Genomic DNA, 16,521 nt, shown 5'->3' with positions numbered 1-16,521 from the left:
TCCGGGTCCCGCGCGCACGCGCCCACGGCCACGGCCACGTCCCGTCGCGAGAGGGGGCGGAGCGAGCGTGCACGGCGGGCGCGCGCAGGCTCCGTAACCGAGCCCTGAGCCGCCTGCGCGGATCGGCGTCCGCAGCGGGCGGCTGCTGAGGTGAGGGCCGGGCAAGAGAAGAGGCATACCCGCTGGGGCGTAGGTCTGGGACCCCCGTGTCCGCCCTAGCGCGACCTCAGGACTCCCCGTGTCCCCTCCGTGACCCCCGCGGCCCGGGCCGCTCTTTGCATCTTGTCTTGCCCACAGCTGGCCTCGGCCGGGTCCGAGGGCCTGGATGCGACCTTGGGGCAGCCCCTACTCTTCCGGGCAGCCCACTGCCGCGGCCACCGGTGCAGGGCATGCCCCGGGGCCGTGGAGGTGAGGGAAAGAGGCGCGAGTCGCGTTTTAACTCCGCCCCCGTCCCCCAAGGCCGCGCCTCGCAGCCTGGGTTGCAAACTTTAGCGTCCTTTAAGTTACAGATGTGCGTGGGGCTCCGTGAGGAGGTGGGCGAAGAGAAAGGCTCTGAGTAAATAGGCGAGGCCCGGGATGAGCAGGGGCTGGAATCCGAAAGTGGGAGGCGGCGGCCCCCCACCCACCATAGTCCTCCCGCCCTCTGCTAGCACCGAAGTTTAGCCCAGGACGGGGGCCGTTTAAGGGCCCGGCCCTCAGCCGCCGCGCGCGTGAGCGGCACCAGGAAGATGGCTGGGCGCAGCCTTCCCTGAGGCTGGCCGGCACCGGCCGCACGCGTCCATCCCGGGCCTCTGAGCGGAGGGGGAACCGAGGCTAGAGGGAGGGCGCAGTCTGCCCAAGGTCAGCGGCAGCGGCAGTTTCTGGGCGTCAAGTGTGGTTGGAGTCCTCCAGGAAGAGGGGCGTGACCAGAGCTCTAGCGAAGAGCCCTGACATTGTAAAGCTAGGTTTGGCTTCTGATTTCCACAAGGGGTTTGAGAATGGGACGAGGGTGCTTTAGAGGCACCGGTAGGCTTTCCCTGAGGAGGGTAATCAGGGCATGATGGTTGGCTCAGTGGTTATTTCCTGGGCAGGGGTGACTGTTCTTTCAGCTCCCAGCACTGGAGCGCTCGGCCCCTGCCGCACTGCATGCCAGCAGTTACTAAAAGTGAGCCTGGCATTTCAGGTGAGCTCCCAGACCTTCTTCCTTTTCTCTTGAATATAGGGGAAATTCATGTTACCTCTCCACATGCCGACTGAGGCTCTGAGACCCCCAGGTGCTTTTTTTTTTTTTTTTTTCGTTTTCTGAGCATTTTGGGAAGTGAGAGGAAGAGAAGGGTAGATACTAAGTTTCCTTGAGGAGACAGGAATTGTTCAGCTGAGATGGCAGATCAGGGTGAGGGCTTGTCATTCCCAAGGCAAGTGGGGGCCTAGATGCTGAGAGTTTTCCAGCTTTGGGCTCAGAGATGTCCAACAAGGATTTAATGCTGGAGCCTTTTTGGAAGCCAGTCACCAGAGAGGAGAGAGAAAGTGGAGATGAGGGGCTGGAGTCAGACTGTCTGGGCTTGTGTTGCCTGCATTTTGGTCCACGTGGCTCTGTTTAATACCTGTGTTACCTTGGGCAAGTCTCTTAACCTCTAACCACTTGAACCTTTAGCCTTACCTACCTCTTTGGATTGCTTTGAAGACAAATGAAGTAGCTTGTTTCAACATTTAGACAGTGCCTGGCGTATAGTAAGCGTTCAGTGGAAGACTTGTCATCATTATCAAAGAAAATTGGAATGAAAGTTACTTGAGACAAGATGAGTAGGACAGGCAGAAAAGAAAGAGATACTGTTGGGTAGAAGCATAGATGGGTGAGACTAGTGGACAACACCTCAATTTCTTGACACCGAAAGTTTAGAAATTTACTTTGCCTCTTTGTGAGCAAATACTGTGTGCTCATTGACTCCAAAGACAATTTTTTTTTAGCGTAAAATCAACACCCAGCACCCACAGGGAAGAAATAATTCCACAGAGCTAAGTTTTCCACAAAGTTGCAGTGTGGCCTTTTTAGCTTCAAAACCTTTTAAATGTTAAATATTACTTTTAAATAATTGGGGTGGGAATGTCCCCCCAGTGGGTCACATGGCTCCCTTCCTCTTTAAACAGTCTTCTCTGGGCTGTGATTTTTCCCCCTCGCCGGGCAACTCAGGTCAAGCCCTCTGTGTAAGAGGGTTAGGCCTCTGGCCTCAAGCTGCCTGGAGACCTAGGCAGCCTGCCTTGAATAGCTCACACACTGGCCTCTGTGTTATGTTCCTGGGCCTGCTCTTGAACAGCTTCTTTTCCTCTTATGGATAATTCTTCCTGCTGTGCGACTCCCCTTTTAGCAGCCTTTTCCTCTTACTACTCACTGTTTCTTCTATGGGCTGGAAAATTGGGATGAAGCTTGTTAACATTGGTGGTTCAAGTCTGGGAAGCTTAGTGTTGGACTTTGTTCTACCTGCTCAGGCCGTTTTGCTCTGGTCTTTCCTCTGGTTCTGGATGGGTGAGCTTGCTGGATAGCAAGGTCCCTGCGGGCCAGATGTACTTAGAAAAGGAGAGTTTCTTATGAAATTCTCTTCCTGAGGCACATTTTCCCTCACAGGTTTCTGTTCCTTATGGTTTCCCCGTTCGTTAATAAGTGTTTGGACCCTAGCATTTGCCAGTCCTCCCTCTGGCAGTCGTCCCTGAGGCTTGGGGAGGCTGGGCTGGTGGCGTGGCTCAGCTGTGGGGAGGAAGAGGTAATGTGGAGGAAAGGCAGGCTGGCTGGTATCTGGTACATCTTGGGGGAGACCTGTCAGGGCCTGGAGTATGTCTCTGGCTGACTCACTCCTGTGCCCCTCTATGACTCAGTTTCCCCAGGTGTGACCAGGGCTGCCAGCTGACAGTTAGAGCTGCTCTGAGATCCTCACCAACTGCGATTAAGAAATAAAGAGGCTTGTGTCTTCAGTCATCCTTGTAGCTCCCTTCTAGGTCACTCTGTGTAAACACCTCTGGCCCCTCCCCTTTCTGGGTCAGAGCACCCAAGGCAGGTCTGAGGAGGTTGGGCCAGAACTGGTTGGCGGGCAGGTGGGCACATTGTCAGAGTAGGCTACCAGCCTCCTCTCCCTTCTTTCTCCTCTGCAGCTGCCTTGAGGTGCAGTGTTGGGGGTCCAGAGCCATGTCGGACCTGCTACTACTGGGCCTGATTGGGGGCCTGACTCTCTTACTGCTGCTGACGCTGCTGGCCTTTGCCGGGTACTCAGGGCTACTGGCTGGGGTGGAAGTGAGTGCTGGGTCACCCCCCATCCGCAACGTCACTGTGGCCTACAAGTTCCACATGGGGCCCTATGGTGAGACTGGGCGGCTTTTCACCGAGAGCTGCAGCATCTCTCCCAAGCTCCGCTCCATCGCTGTCTACTATGACAACCCCCACATGGTAAGGAGCCTCCATGGGGTTCTGCCCCATGGATGGACCTGGTGGGCCAGGGCTTCTTTGGGGAGGGTAGTTTTGGTTGCTGAGGAAAGGGTGAGAGAATCTTCAAGCTGGTCCTGCAGACCCCTCCTCTATGAGCTTGAAGCGCCTTCCAGATTTAGCCTGGACTTCTGCTCCCGGCATCCATTTGTGGGCTTTCTATTTGCCCAGGTCTGGTTCCCCTTGCCCATGGCTACTTGTGGATTTCCAAATGCAGTGGACTATACCACCATGAATCCCTGGCTTCTGCCAGGACTTTCGTCCCCTGCCTCCTCTTCTTGTCATCCCTCCTTCCATCTCCATTTGGGGCCAGTGCTCTAAGGCCAGGCCATTCAGATTCTGCCCACTCTTTGGGGTTACATCTTGCTGTTTCTGTGCTTTCCATCCCTCAGCTCTTCTGCCATAGTTGTAGGCCCTTGAGGGCTGAGAGGGCAGTCCCTGGGCATGGGGCTTGAAATCTTACCTCTTCAGCCATTCTGATGCCCCTCAACCCAGTGATATGGCATTTCCTTAGACCACAAGCTGCCTAGTTGGGAGATGGCCTAGGGGGCTAGTGGAGCCAGATGAGTTACTTAGAATGTTCAGAATGCTGAAGTCAAAAACTAATCCAGCATTAACTAGCACCCTGTGGGTGTCTGGCTGTTCTTACAACCTATGGTGAGTCAGAGCTTGCCAATGTAACCTACTGCTATGCTATGGGGTTGTGCTGCCCAGAGCTGGATGGGCTGGCAGCTCTGTCAAGGGTTCTTCAGCCTCTACTACTAAGCTATGCCAGACCAAGCATTTGGAATCCCCAGCTCTGATTTTCTTGCCTGGAGAGCTCAAGTGGACAAGCCCTGCAGTCTACCCAATGTGTGCTGACCGGCTTACTGGGGCACTAGTTGAAACAGGATGTGCTGGTTCCCTCTCTGTGCCAGGTTCTACTCTACACCTACACTCTGGAGATGAATCAGACCTGACTCTGCCCTCAGGAAGCTCTGTGTGGCTGACATGTCAGCCCCACATAAGTGATTCTCCAACAAGACACTGTGCTTGATATCCACAGAACTTTGAGCTGTAGGTTCAGGGAGGCTGCCAAGAGTCTGCTGGGGAGGCTCAGAGAAGGGGTAGATTTCAGCTGGGCCTTCTCACGTAAGTAGAATTTTGCTTTGTTGGGAAGGGGTACTTGGCTAAGAAAACTGCGACAGCAAGAGCCTGAAGACAAGGGATGACCAGAGAATTGTGGTTAGTAGACGTGTCTTGGGTGGAGAAAGGTGGAAGGGTTTGCCCAGCCAGGTGGTGGGGAAGTACAGCAGGTTGAGAAGAAGGGTGTGGCACAATTTGCCACCTTTGTTTTAGGAAATTAGCTGAAGGGCAGATGGAGGAGGGAAGGAGATGAGGCAGGAGGCCATAGAAGAGATTGGGCTGGGCCCAGGTGAGAGGTGACATGGGTTGGTTGAGGTTTTGCAGTCACATGGCCAGGAGATGGCACTAACTGAAGTTGGGAGCACTGGAGCCTGAGTGGGATGGGACAGACAGTGGGCTATGGGGAGCTTCTAGACCAGATGTGTGACCCTCATCCCTTCAAGGGCTCTGTTGTGTAAGCCCCTGCCCCTCCTTCCACACCTGGCCCAGTCAGAGCCTTCTGCAAGAGGAGTCCTTGCAGCTGGCTGTCTTCTCATTGGCGTGTCTGCCTGTTCTGGAATCAACAGGTTGCCTCTTGGGTTGGAGGTGCTAATTCCTGGATGGGAAAGGGCTAAGGCAGCAGGGTACCCTGGGGTCAGTGCTGGAGGCTGGTCTAGGGAAGAGTGAGATGGAAGAAGCCTGGCATGGGATATTCTGGCCTGGCCACTGCCTCCTGCAGCTTTCCCAGAGATGTGGTGGACCCCATGGGGTGGGCCCTGGGTCTCCAGGGTTGGTTGGTCATAGTCTGACTTGGGTGCTTGTCTGGGGGACTGTGGCCTGAGAGCACAGCCTTGAGACTAGCAGTCCCAAGTTCTGATTCTGTCCCATCACTGTCCTGCTGAGTGATCTTAGGCATATCACACAATCTTTCTGAGCCTCTATTTCCTTGTCTGCAGAGTAATGATAAAATACCTGCTTCATAGTAGACTGAGAAGAGTTAAGTGATATAGGTGAGGCATTTACCCCAGCACTTAGCCCTCAACAGATGCTTAACAACAACAAACATGGGTGGGAAAACCACTTGTGCTAACACATGCTGAGAGGTCAGACTGAGCAAACCTAGACCCTTGGCCTGGCTGTGGTCATTTGGCTGGCACAGAGGATGATGAACAAGTCAAGGTGGCCCTTCTGACCCTGCCCATCCCAGTCCTGGGTCAGTCCGGAAGACACCTGTGTCCCCATTTAGAGCTAGGTCACACACTGGCACCTGGGATGGCTCAGGGACACTTGGGTCCCCATTTACTCTGGGAGCTGGTCAGTGCATTCTCTGCCTGATAGAGATTGTAACAGGTTCAGGGAACCATGGACCCCCAGGCGTCAGGTGCTCGTGGCTATCACAGACTGGTCCGGAAGGACCTGAGGCCTCCTGGTCCACACTCCATATTATGGAGGGAGAAACAGGTTCAGATAGTAGGAGTAAGGTACTGATCTCATACGTTTTTGTTTTCATTTAACAAATATCTGAGCACTTGCTCTGTACCAGGCTCTGTGTTGGGCACTAGGGTACCATGGGGACCAGGACCTGCCAGTGTGTGGGTGTTAGGAGCCTAGAGGAAAGGCCCCATCCTGGTCCTGGAGTGGGCTGAGAACCCAAGCTTTTTGCCCCCTAGGCTACCTCCACCAGCAGTGTGCAGCCTGGGACATGCTCTGGTTCTCAGAGAAAGAGAATAGAGGCTGACCTGTTGAGTGTCCCACCCCCACTGTGTCCTTCCCTAGCCCAGAGCAACAGGAGCCAGAACCTGCTTCTCTGTGAGTGTGGGGAGGCAGTGAGGCTGTGTCAGGCTCTGTGAGTGAGGTGGTGAGTAACCAGGTAAGAGATACCACCTGGCTTTAGATGCTACCCACCCCCATGAGGTGTGACGGACAGCTCCCTAGCCATGCCTCTTCCTGTACTCAGCTGGGCAGGGAGGAGGCTGGTCCCACCTAGGCTGGGTGTGGACCCAGGAAGTAGTACAAGAAAGGGTACCACTAAGGTTGGACAGTGGCAGTTGCTGTGGGCCTGTTCATAGTAGCTGCTGCTGGAGCTGTTAGCCTTGTGCCCTGGAGTCCTTTATGGGAAGAGGCTGCAGGTCTGGGTGAGTGGTTCCTGTGAGGCAGGAGGAAGGATTCCATTCTCCATCCCTGAAAGCCTTGGCATGGTTGGGGATGGGAAGGTGGGGAAGAAGTCTGTTGGGAAGTGGACAGACCCTGGCAGGGGCTCATGGGTGTACTCACCCACCTCAGAGCCCAGCATTCACGGAGTGTGGGCCATTCCTCTTCAAGATATGCAAGCGACGGGGGATGAGTTCAGAGATAAGGATCACATGTAGGCGGATGTCAGTCACAGATCTGCTCCCTTACACACACTGGTCCATACTGCCCTTGCATGACTGGGGAAGGGTCCTGACTAGAAAAACTGCTCTGCCTTCAGCCCTGCTTCTGGGGTGGGTGCTGGGAGCTTGGAAAGTGACTTCAGGCTCCCTTTTGGGGCCTGGTCCCTCTGGGAGCCTTCAGTGTTGGAGGGGAAGGAAGGAGCTGAGAGGACCCTGAGTGCCTCACTTGATCCTGGCCAGCTCTGGCCTGTGGACAGGCCCTAGTGGCTGGGCTGCTGTCACTGTGCCTGTGGGCCCATCCTGTCTGCCAGGCTGGCTCTCTGCCTCCTGCCCCACCCTGTGCCACCATCACCTCCGCTGCTGTGTTTGGGGCTTAAGTAACCTGCCTGCTTGCTTATATGGGGAGCCTGGCTGGGGCAAGATGGGTGTGGCAGCTAGCTCAATTTATGTGGCCTAAGTGGGCCTGTATTTGCTGCTTACATCTACTACCTAGGAGGTGGTGTTTGCTCCAGGCTTGGAGTGGGTTGGGGAACTGGTGGTACTTGCTTCTGCCTTTAGTAAACAAGACTGCCATCGAAGCCCCCTTTCTCCTAGTCCAATGAGAACCAAGGCCCAGGGCCACGAGGTCTGCAGGGGCCTGTGGTCATTTGGCTGGCACGACCACAGCCTCACAGAGGCTGGTGAGAGTTCTGATGTAGGCCTGTGTGACACTCCCTCTTCCCTCAGTGTGTGTGGAGAGGAGGCTCCCTGCCCTCCCTGGAGGCACTTAGTTTGGATGGAGCCTGGGAAGGGGTGAGGGAGTAGGATTTCCCAGGACTGACCTCCTCAACAAAGGCAGTGGGAATGTGGGCTGGGATGTTTCCTGAGGGCTCAGGCTGCCCCCTATCCTGGTTACTCCATGGTTATTTTCTGCCAGGTGGAGTCCAGGCATTTGCTGTGCAGCAGGTTAACTATGTGGGACAGGTCTGGAAGCACGAGCTCCTCTCTGCCCACTAGAACTGTCCTTGAGGTGAGGTGAGGTGAGATGAGGTGTGAGAGGAAGGGGCTTTGGATTTGCCCTTCTGGGTTTGAATCAAGGCTCCACTGCTAACCAATGTGTGACTTTAGGTGAGTCACTTGGCCTGTCTGAGTATGTCTCCTCATCTGTCACATGAGGATAAAAGAATCCCTACCTCAGGGTTTTTGTTTTGTGGGGGCTAATTGATAATGATATGGCCCAATAGCCAGCTCTTAATAGGTAGGTGTCACACTTGACATCCAGTCCTGCCTGAGGACCTCGTGCCACTGGGACTTTGTACTTTTAGGGACCCTGCCTGCCTCTCTGGTTTAGTCCCAGCCTTCTGCAGGTTGTCTGGGCCATGTGAGGCGGCACAGTGCAGGGAAAAGCCATTGTGCAGCCCGCTTTCACCAGGGCCAATTTCTGGGACTCCTGGATGCCTCTGGGTTGTGTGGCCCAGCTCTGAAGCTGGTCTGCTTGAGTTTGAATCCTGACTTCAGCACTGCCTTGCTGTGTGACCTTGGCAGAATGGCTTGGTTGTCTGGGCCTCAGGAACAGGGTTGAAAACAGTACCAACCGCAGAAGGCTGTTTGGATTTAATGAGCTTATGCTTGCAAGGCAGCATCTGGGGAAAGTGGTGAGTGCCTGGTCAGATATCAGATCAGCTGTTTTTAGGATTCTGTTTGAAGGTGTAGGATTATAGAGGAAGGTTCCTGAAAGGTTTCTAAGTAAACTCACCTTTGAGGGCTGGTATCTTGTTGACTCCTCTCTTTCCTCCCAAGCCTGAAGAATGAGTCCTGTCATCTGGCCTGGCTGTCTGCATCATCTCATGTCCTGACTGGTGCCTGTCTCTGTGTGCCTTTGGGCATAAGCTTCCCAGGGAAGTTGGGGGTTGGCGTGTTGACCTGTAGCACCTAGAAGGGCAAACGAGGTCCCGTATCAACCCTCTAGTCATGGGCCAGTGCAGCTCCACTATTCCCTTGGGAGTACAAGTGCAAATGAAGGGCCCTGCCCCTACTTTCCCCCTTAACTTGGGTAGCTCTGGGTCAGTGGGCTGGCATGGGAAGAGTAAGGGCAGCCCTCTGTGCCTGGGTTTGAGAGATGGTGCTGCTGTCCCTGTCAGGTTGTGTAGGTTGTGGGCCTGAGGTTGGCAGTTTCTATTAACCCTGAACCCAATGACTACATTTGGTCTGGGCCACTGACACCATTTCTCATTCCTGCATCCTGGAAGATTATCAGTCTTGTCCAGTTCCCAGACTCAGCAAGGTCTTGGCTTGGCAGGGGCCCTGAGGTGGCTGTCTTCACTATAGCCTCACACAACAGGGTCGGCAGGGCACTGTGACACCACGCAGGAAGGGGCAGTGGGCCAGCCTTAGGACTAGCTCATACCTGGAAGCTTCAGGTTCTAAGCAGACTGCCCTCTTCTCCCAGTAATGGGACTCAGGAGGCTTTTCAGCCCAAAGGAGATGCTCTGGGGCCTGGTATGCCTCTGTTGTTTTCCTGGTACTCTTACTTTGAGAACACATCCTGGATGGGCTTGTCTTTAGCCCGAGTGGTGGTGGGTCTGGCCACTGCCCAGATGTGGTTCCTTATAGGTACTAGTTCTGGTCCAATTCTTGTTCTGGGCAGAGGTACCCAGAGAAATAGCTGATCTGGGGAGGAAGAGGAGCAGGCAAGTAGAGCTGGGAGGCCCAGGCCTGTGTCCTAGGGTTAGGCCCAAATAAAGATACGCATTGAGCCAACGTGGATGGGGTCTCTTGCCCATCAGGACATCCCAACCTTCTTGGCGCTTGACAGCCTTAGTAGGCCTTTTCCCTGGAGGCGGGTCTGGGCTTTACTGGGAGGCCAGGAAAGCTTTCCTCTGCCACTGGATCAGCCTTGCCACTCCCTAGGTTATTTTAGGGCCTGTCCCATTTCTTCCTTGCTGGTGCCTTGTTCAGCTGCTTCCCAGCTTCAGCTTTGCATGGGGCCACTTAGTGGGTGGTAGGCTTGCTGAGAGACCTTCTAGGCTCCTCCTTAGGCCAGGGCAGGGGAGGGGGTAGGAAGTGTTCTTACTTGTGGAATTAGGGAGTTGCTCAGCCAGGAAAGGAGCTGCTGTGCCCCACACACCTCCTGGATCCTGGGAGCCCTGTCTTCTTAGATCCCTTCTTCCACTGTGACAGGAGCTCTGCCTTTTCTCCAGGTGGAGGGAGAGGAAGTTTGTTATGGTGCAGGGCTTGTGTGTGCATGCATGTACTGTCACTGAGCATGCCTCAAGAACTTTCTGTATGCGCAGGATCCTGGACCTTTTTGCCTAGAGGCCTGGAGTGATGGAGAGAGATGGGGAGGCCATCAGTTACAGTGCAGCACAAGACCTGCTCCCTGGTGGGTACTTGGGATCAGAGAGGAGGGGTTGCTTGGTGGAGAGCAACAGAAGGCTTTGAAGGGGAAAGTTGAGCTGAGTCTTGCAGGATGGGCAGGAGTTTCCCAGGCAGAAGGGACTCTGGAATAGGGTGAAGAAGGACATTTCAGGCAGAGGAAGTAGCTTACGCAAAGGCAGGAAGCATGGGAGGATGTGGCATGTTTGTGGAGCTGCAAATAGTTTCATGTGGGTGTGTGTGGGGGTGTGGCAGGTGAGGAGGCTGGCAAGGCGGGCTGGGCCAGAGCCTGGATCCGTCCCTCCCTCTGCCATGCAGACACTCAGTAGGTGCCTGCCCATCTGGGCTCTGGCCCCTGCTGGGGCCTGAGGCTGCAGAAAGGGAGTGCAAGGTGAGTGTGTGGGCAAATTCGTGCAGTATTATGTGGGCCACTACAAAAGAGCCTTGCCTATTGGCTTGTGAATTTAGTTTCATCCTAGAGGTAAATTGGGAGCCATTGACAGATTCTGAGCAAGATGACCACATGTGTTCTGTTGCCTTTTGGCTACTGAAGAGGATGTTGAGCTGGGAGTCCCATAAGGGCTGCTGAAGCATTCCCAGGAAAGACCCTGGAACTCAAACCCAGGCAAGCCAGCTGTAGAAAGGAAGAGAACAAGTGACCTTTCATCCGTTTCTCCATGTGACTTATGTAGATGTTTCTTTTGCACAGCACAGGTTGGTAGGGTCAGGGACATGAAGATAGGCTTTGTGGCAGGCAGTGTCTCTTGGCTTGTCAGCAGGAGGCCTGCCAGATAACTTCCTGCCTATCTGGTCATTCTCAAGTCTTGGCGTGTGACTAGGGCAGTTTCACCATCTAGAGACAAGAGATGGTATTGCAGTGATCTCCTTTGCCTCTGGGTGGGGTGGGAGGAGCTTCAGGCCAAAAGAAGTGACTGTGTGCAAGGTAGACTTGTGGAGGGCAAGAGAGTTTACAGCAAAATACTGGGGGAGAAGAGAGTGCCACTGAGCCACTCTGAAAGGCTCTCCAAGAGGGCATTTGAACCTGAACGACAGGCAGGGAGGAGCTGCATATTCAGAGGTTTGGGTGGTCGGGCATTCTAGGCCATGGACAGTTGTTTGGACTGTGTCATAGCTACTAATAACCAACAATTATGGGGCACTTGCTGAATGCTGGACCCAGGCTAAGCTCTTGTGAAGTTTCTTGTTTAATATGGCAGTTGTGTAAGTAGATAATGACGAACTGGGGCTCCCAGAACCCGAGGGACTTGTCTAGAATCACAGACTCAGATTCACACTGTGGCCTGCCTCTCTAAAGCTGTGTTTCTGACCACTACACCCTGTTGCCTGCTACTAAAGCTCTGAGCCAGGTTTGGATGCCATAGGCTTCAAGGGGGCTGCAAGGGGACCAGAGCTGCAGATAGTTGAGGGTGACCGTTAGGGTCTGCTTAGAAGTCAGAGGCTGGAATAGGTGCCCAAGTCCCAGGCAAACTGTGACTAAAAGGAAGGGCTGCGTTGGCCTGAGTAGAGTAGGCCATTCAGGCCTGAGAAACCCCCAGGGGATTTCAGAGAGGGCTTGGAAAGGGCTGTAATGGGAGGGAGAGGTGAGAACAGGTAATAATGACTTCACAGTGCTGGGAAGGAGGGCTGGGGAGAGGAGTAAGTGGAGGTAGAGGGAGAAGCCTGTTTAAACTTAGGGGTCATCCCTGTGAAGGTGAACTGCTGGCAAAAAAAAATTTTTTGCCGTGGGTGGGGAGAAAGGAGCCTTTAGAGTTGAGCAAAACCCAGGATTGAGGGTACAAGGTCTGTGCTGAATCTCTTGGATTCAGGATCATATGTCTCTGAGGGCCCAGCCTGAAGGCTGGTACAGACTTAGGCACCTGGAAAGCTGACATGGGAAACAGGTAGCAGTAGGTGAGACAAAGTGAGGCCTCTTGATGCCAGGAGGAGAAATGAGTACTGGGACTTGCAGCCTTGGTTCAGTCCTAGGAAGTGTTGGAGGCTCACATAGGAGCCTTCCATGGCTGAGGTTTCTGGGAGCCAGAGGAGGGAAGCTAGGTAGGGAGGCAAGCAGAGTGGGGAGTGCAGGCACTAGCAACCTACAGAGACTTGGAGGGGAACCAGTGGTCTTGGCTTTTAGCCAGGAAGGGACTTAGGAAGTGGGATAGGTCCCTGGATGGGCCATGGGTTGCAGAAGAAGTCTAGAGGCTCTGGTGATGGTAGCTGGCCCTACCAGAGGGATGGGGAGGATGATCTCTTCACAGAATTTCACCAGCAACCCAGATGTCAGTGATCCCAATCCTATGTCCTGACAGGTGCTTCCTGCCGCCCCTCCACAGCCACTTGCCAGGTCCTGACCCTGCAAGCATGTGTGTAAACACACACACACACACACACACACACACACACATGTTATTGCTTTCCTAGGGCATGACCTTGGAGGGCCCTGAGCTCTTTATTCCCACTCCTCAGTTTTGCTCCCTTGCCTGCCATAATTTCTTTGCCTGTGAAGCCTGCTCTTCTCCAGGAGATAGGAGGGAAATTAGCTAATAGGATTGTGCTGGACCCAGGCTGCAGGATCAGCCACTGTACAGTTCTGCTGGTGGCCCTGGGGCGTGGGGGCTGACAGAGGGTCTCATGGTGGGGTGGAAGGGCCCCCTCAGTGGAGCCATGTGGAGGGTGATGGTTTAGAGGTCCTCTCTGCCCTTCCCTCTCCTGGCCTCCAGAAGGGCAGAGACCAAGTCTAACCCCTCACTATGATCCCTGGGTTTCCACAGGGCATGGCATGCTTGTTGAAGGAATAGATGAGAGTCCTGTGGTATGATGCCACAGGCAGGGGCCATAGGTGGGTTCCAGTAAGAAAATAGCTAGCTGTGTCCTGGTATCTGGGGCTGCATGGCTTGTCAGAGCTGCTGGTTCTTTTAGGCCTGATCTGGCACAGCCCCAGGAGGAAGGAGGTCTGAGGGCCTCCTTCCTTTGCCCAACTCTCACACCCATGCTTTGCTTCCCCAGGTGCCCCCTGATAAGTGCCGATGTGCCGTGGGCAGCATCCTGAGTGAAGGTGAGGAATCGCCCTCCCCTGAGCTTATCGACCTCTACCAGAAATTTGGCTTCAAGGTGTTCTCCTTCCCGGCACCCAGCCATGTGGTGACAGCCACCTTCCCCTACACCACCATCCTGTCCATCTGGCTGGCTACCCGCCGTGTCCATCCTGCCTTGGACACCTACATCAAGGTGAGGCACAGGCCTGGGGTGTGTGTGTTGGGGACAGCCAGGCCCCTTGGGTGGAGCTGAGGAGGACTGCCTAGAATGGGAGGAAGAAGTGGTTCTGGGAGAGCAGCACCCTGGGGCCCTCATGGAACAGGTACCTGTGGAGCTAGGAAGATGGGCAGAGGTTGTTGGCATCTCTTTCAGATGCCCAAGATCTTTTGGGAGCCGGAGCATATCCCAAGAGCATGGAGAGCTTGTTCATAAACCTGATCTGGTTAGTTTGGCTCTGGCTTTGACCAAATACATCCTTAGTGCTTATCCCACACTCCTGGCTCAGATGAATGGACAGGCCACTTTATTCTCATCCTGCTGGAGGCCTGCAAAGCAAGGACCTGAGGCTCCCAGTGTCTGGGCAGGCCCCAGGTAATCATGTATTGCCCGTGGCCCTGCCTGTGCATGGGCTTATACATCTGCTCCCAGAGGCCAGGGCTGGGGCAGCAGTGGCGGGCTCTGTTTCCTTTACTTCCTGACTTGGTTACTGGCAATGCTGGCAGCCCAACCTTCCTGGAGGAAGGAGAGCCAGTCACCAGGTCATCTGACGGGTTTCTGTGTCTGTAGAAATTTTTTTAAAGCTTGCCCTGTTACACATCCCTCCTCCCCTAAACGTTTTGTAAACTTGGTTGCTAGGGAAATGACCCCAGTTTGGGCTTGAACATGATTGTTTGTTCATTCATTTAACTTGTATATATTGTCTGTGTGCCAGGCGCTATAATGGGCACAATGTGAATGAAACGTTGGTGCATGAAACAGACATTCACAGTGAGGTGGTGAAGATAGGTAATAAATATCAGACAAAAATAGGACATGTGCTAGAGAAGGAGAGGGTGAGAAAAGTCAGGGAACCAACTTGGACAGAATGGTCAGGGACAGCCTCTCAGAGGAGATAACCTCAAGGCAGAGTCCTAGAAGAGCCTTTAGAGAGGAGATAAGAACTTCTAGGCAGAGCTTTGGTCTAAATGCAGCAGGAAGTCACTGCAGTGTTCCAACCAAGAAAATAACACAGTTGGAGCCACGTCTGTACAAGATGAGCTGTCCCATCTCTGGGCAGGGTGGGACTGGACCACAGATCTGGGACCAGGTGGAGATGCTTAGGCCTGGGGCTAAGGAATTAGCCTAGGAGGCTGTCATGAATCCCAGTGTGAGTGGTGGCAGCTTGGGCAGGCCCAGCAGCTATAGAGCTGTGGACAAGGATGGAGATTTACAATCACTTTTGGGATAGAACTGATGGACTTTGGGTGGATTCCCTGTTGTGGAAGGAGAGGCAGTGAGGGAGTCACAGAGGGCTCTGCTCCCCTCTGGCCTGGGCAGGTGGGCAAGTGTGTAGTAATGCTTTTCACTGACATGTGGGGAACTGAGGGAGGTTTTGGGGGGAAGGTAGCTATTTGGGCTATGTCAGGGGAGCTGCCTGAGATACATCTAAGTTGGGGGGATGTGGAGTCAGCAATGGTATGTGTGGCCTGGAGTTGAGGAAAGGCTGGGCTGGTGGATATATTTGGGGACATCAGCCTGTTGGCAGTATTTGACCTGGGAGGCTGCCCTGTGCCTCCCTGCCTCTGTGGGGCCAGGTAGGCAGTGGACAGCCTGTGGCAGCAAAGGCGCAGAGGGCGTGGCCAGTGTGGCAGGGGTCAGGGAACAGGACAAGAGAGTCAGTGGGAGTGAGAGCCTGGTACACTTGGAGGATCCTTGCAACTTTGTTCACCAAAGCAGCTTGGGGAAAGGGACACCGCGTTGATGATGGAAATGGGAGCTCAGATGTCCCTGGAGTCTGGTGTTGGGGCTGAGGAATGAATAAATGAGGCCCTGGGTGACCAGCTGTGTGCTTGGTGGTCAAAGGCAGGTTTGAAGAATCAGGAGTGAGAAGACCTGGAAAGGGGAGGGCTATCACGGTGGTAGGGCAGGGGCACAGGGAGAATAGAGGGGAGTTTCCTTTGTGAGCTGGAGGGTGGTGGCCAGAAGGGCTGTGGGGCAGGATGTGCTTGCCTGGCTGCGGTTGGGCTGGAGGTGGGGGCGAGCTGGCTGGTGGTGTGTACAGGAAGGAAGATACCAGTGCCCTATGCCTGCTTAGTGTGCCGCCTCTGGGGAGTCCCACCCCATTTCATTCAAGGAAGGCCTCTCCAGTCCTATCAGTGCCATCCTCAACCTCATGGGCCCATCTGGAGGGGCACCCCTGGGAAGAGACTTCTTGGGTTCCAGACCTCAGAACAGGACATGTGGCATGTGGTGTGGTGGCAAGCAACTCAGCCACCAAAGCCTTTTCCTAGCTTCAGGGGTTTATTTTTAGACACCTTTGTCCAAATTTCCCGGCCCCTGACAGCTTCACAAGTTGCCTGGTTTTGACGTCACCTCTTTGATGAAAGCCCTTCCTCCTTCCTCCCCGCTCCCATGGGAGCCTGTCAGCTGTGCTCCTGGAGTGGGGGTTGAGACAAGGAAGCCAGTGATATGGGGGAGAGCAAGGGGCTTCTCCCAGAGACATCTGTGAGGCATGCTTGTGTGGGCTTGGCCATCAGCGGGGAGAGTAAGATAGAGGCCGGCTGCCCACAGAAGAGGCATGGCCCAAGGTCCTGGGCTTGTTTTGGCAGCAAGGTGTGGGGGTTGCCTCTGCCCCTGTATTTAGCCTGACCTTGCGTCTTGGGGAACAAAGCCAGGGGAGAGATGAGGAAGGGGCTAGTAGCTCTGTTTGCTGGTCACAGCCTGCAGTGGACAGGGGTGGCCCTGTGCCTCTCTCAGCCCAGGAGACAGCAAGGAGAGAGTATAAGGCTCCCTTCCATCCCTGCCTTCATCTCCCCTGCCCTGAGGTCAGAGAAAGGAGATTACTAATGAGACTAGGTGCTTCTGACTCTTCTAGCACCGACAGCTTTTAACTGTGTGTGCGTGCGCGTGTGTACACCCTTCTTTTTCTCTCTGGATCTGGGACTGCTGTGAAGGCTCTTCAAATGGAATGACAGCAGCCGTCAGCTTTCTGCTTTGGCAGGG

The 16,521-nt window shown here is 54.4% G+C and overlaps 1 protein-coding gene across 4 annotated transcripts in view; it reads left to right on the top strand.

Moving 5' to 3' along the window:
- The window catches only part of TEX264 (testis expressed 264, ER-phagy receptor), a 33,800-nt gene that overhangs the window by 710 nt on the left and 16,569 nt on the right, over positions 1-16,521 (top strand). The window contains exons 1-4 of one of the 4 annotated variants that reach the window (XM_054550663.2): positions 134-150; positions 1,071-1,162; positions 3,124-3,415; positions 13,291-13,512. In XM_054550663.2, the coding sequence (XP_054406638.1) occupies positions 3,158-3,415; positions 13,291-13,512 (480 nt within the window). In that variant the 5' untranslated portion in view covers positions 134-150; positions 1,071-1,162; positions 3,124-3,157. Of the gene's footprint in view, positions 1-4; positions 409-1,070; positions 1,163-3,123; positions 3,416-13,290; positions 13,513-16,521 lie in introns of those variants that run through there. The other 3 variants (XM_024244345.3, XM_054550661.2, XM_054550664.2) reach the window with 3 other exon arrangements.

Source organism: Pongo abelii, chromosome 2 (genome assembly GCF_028885655.2).
Source record: "Pongo abelii isolate AG06213 chromosome 2, NHGRI_mPonAbe1-v2.0_pri, whole genome shotgun sequence".
Classification (NCBI taxonomy): domain Eukaryota; kingdom Metazoa; phylum Chordata; class Mammalia; order Primates; family Hominidae; genus Pongo; species Pongo abelii.
Note: the sequence above shows the minus strand (reverse complement) of the source record. Positions and strands in the feature narration are given on the sequence as shown.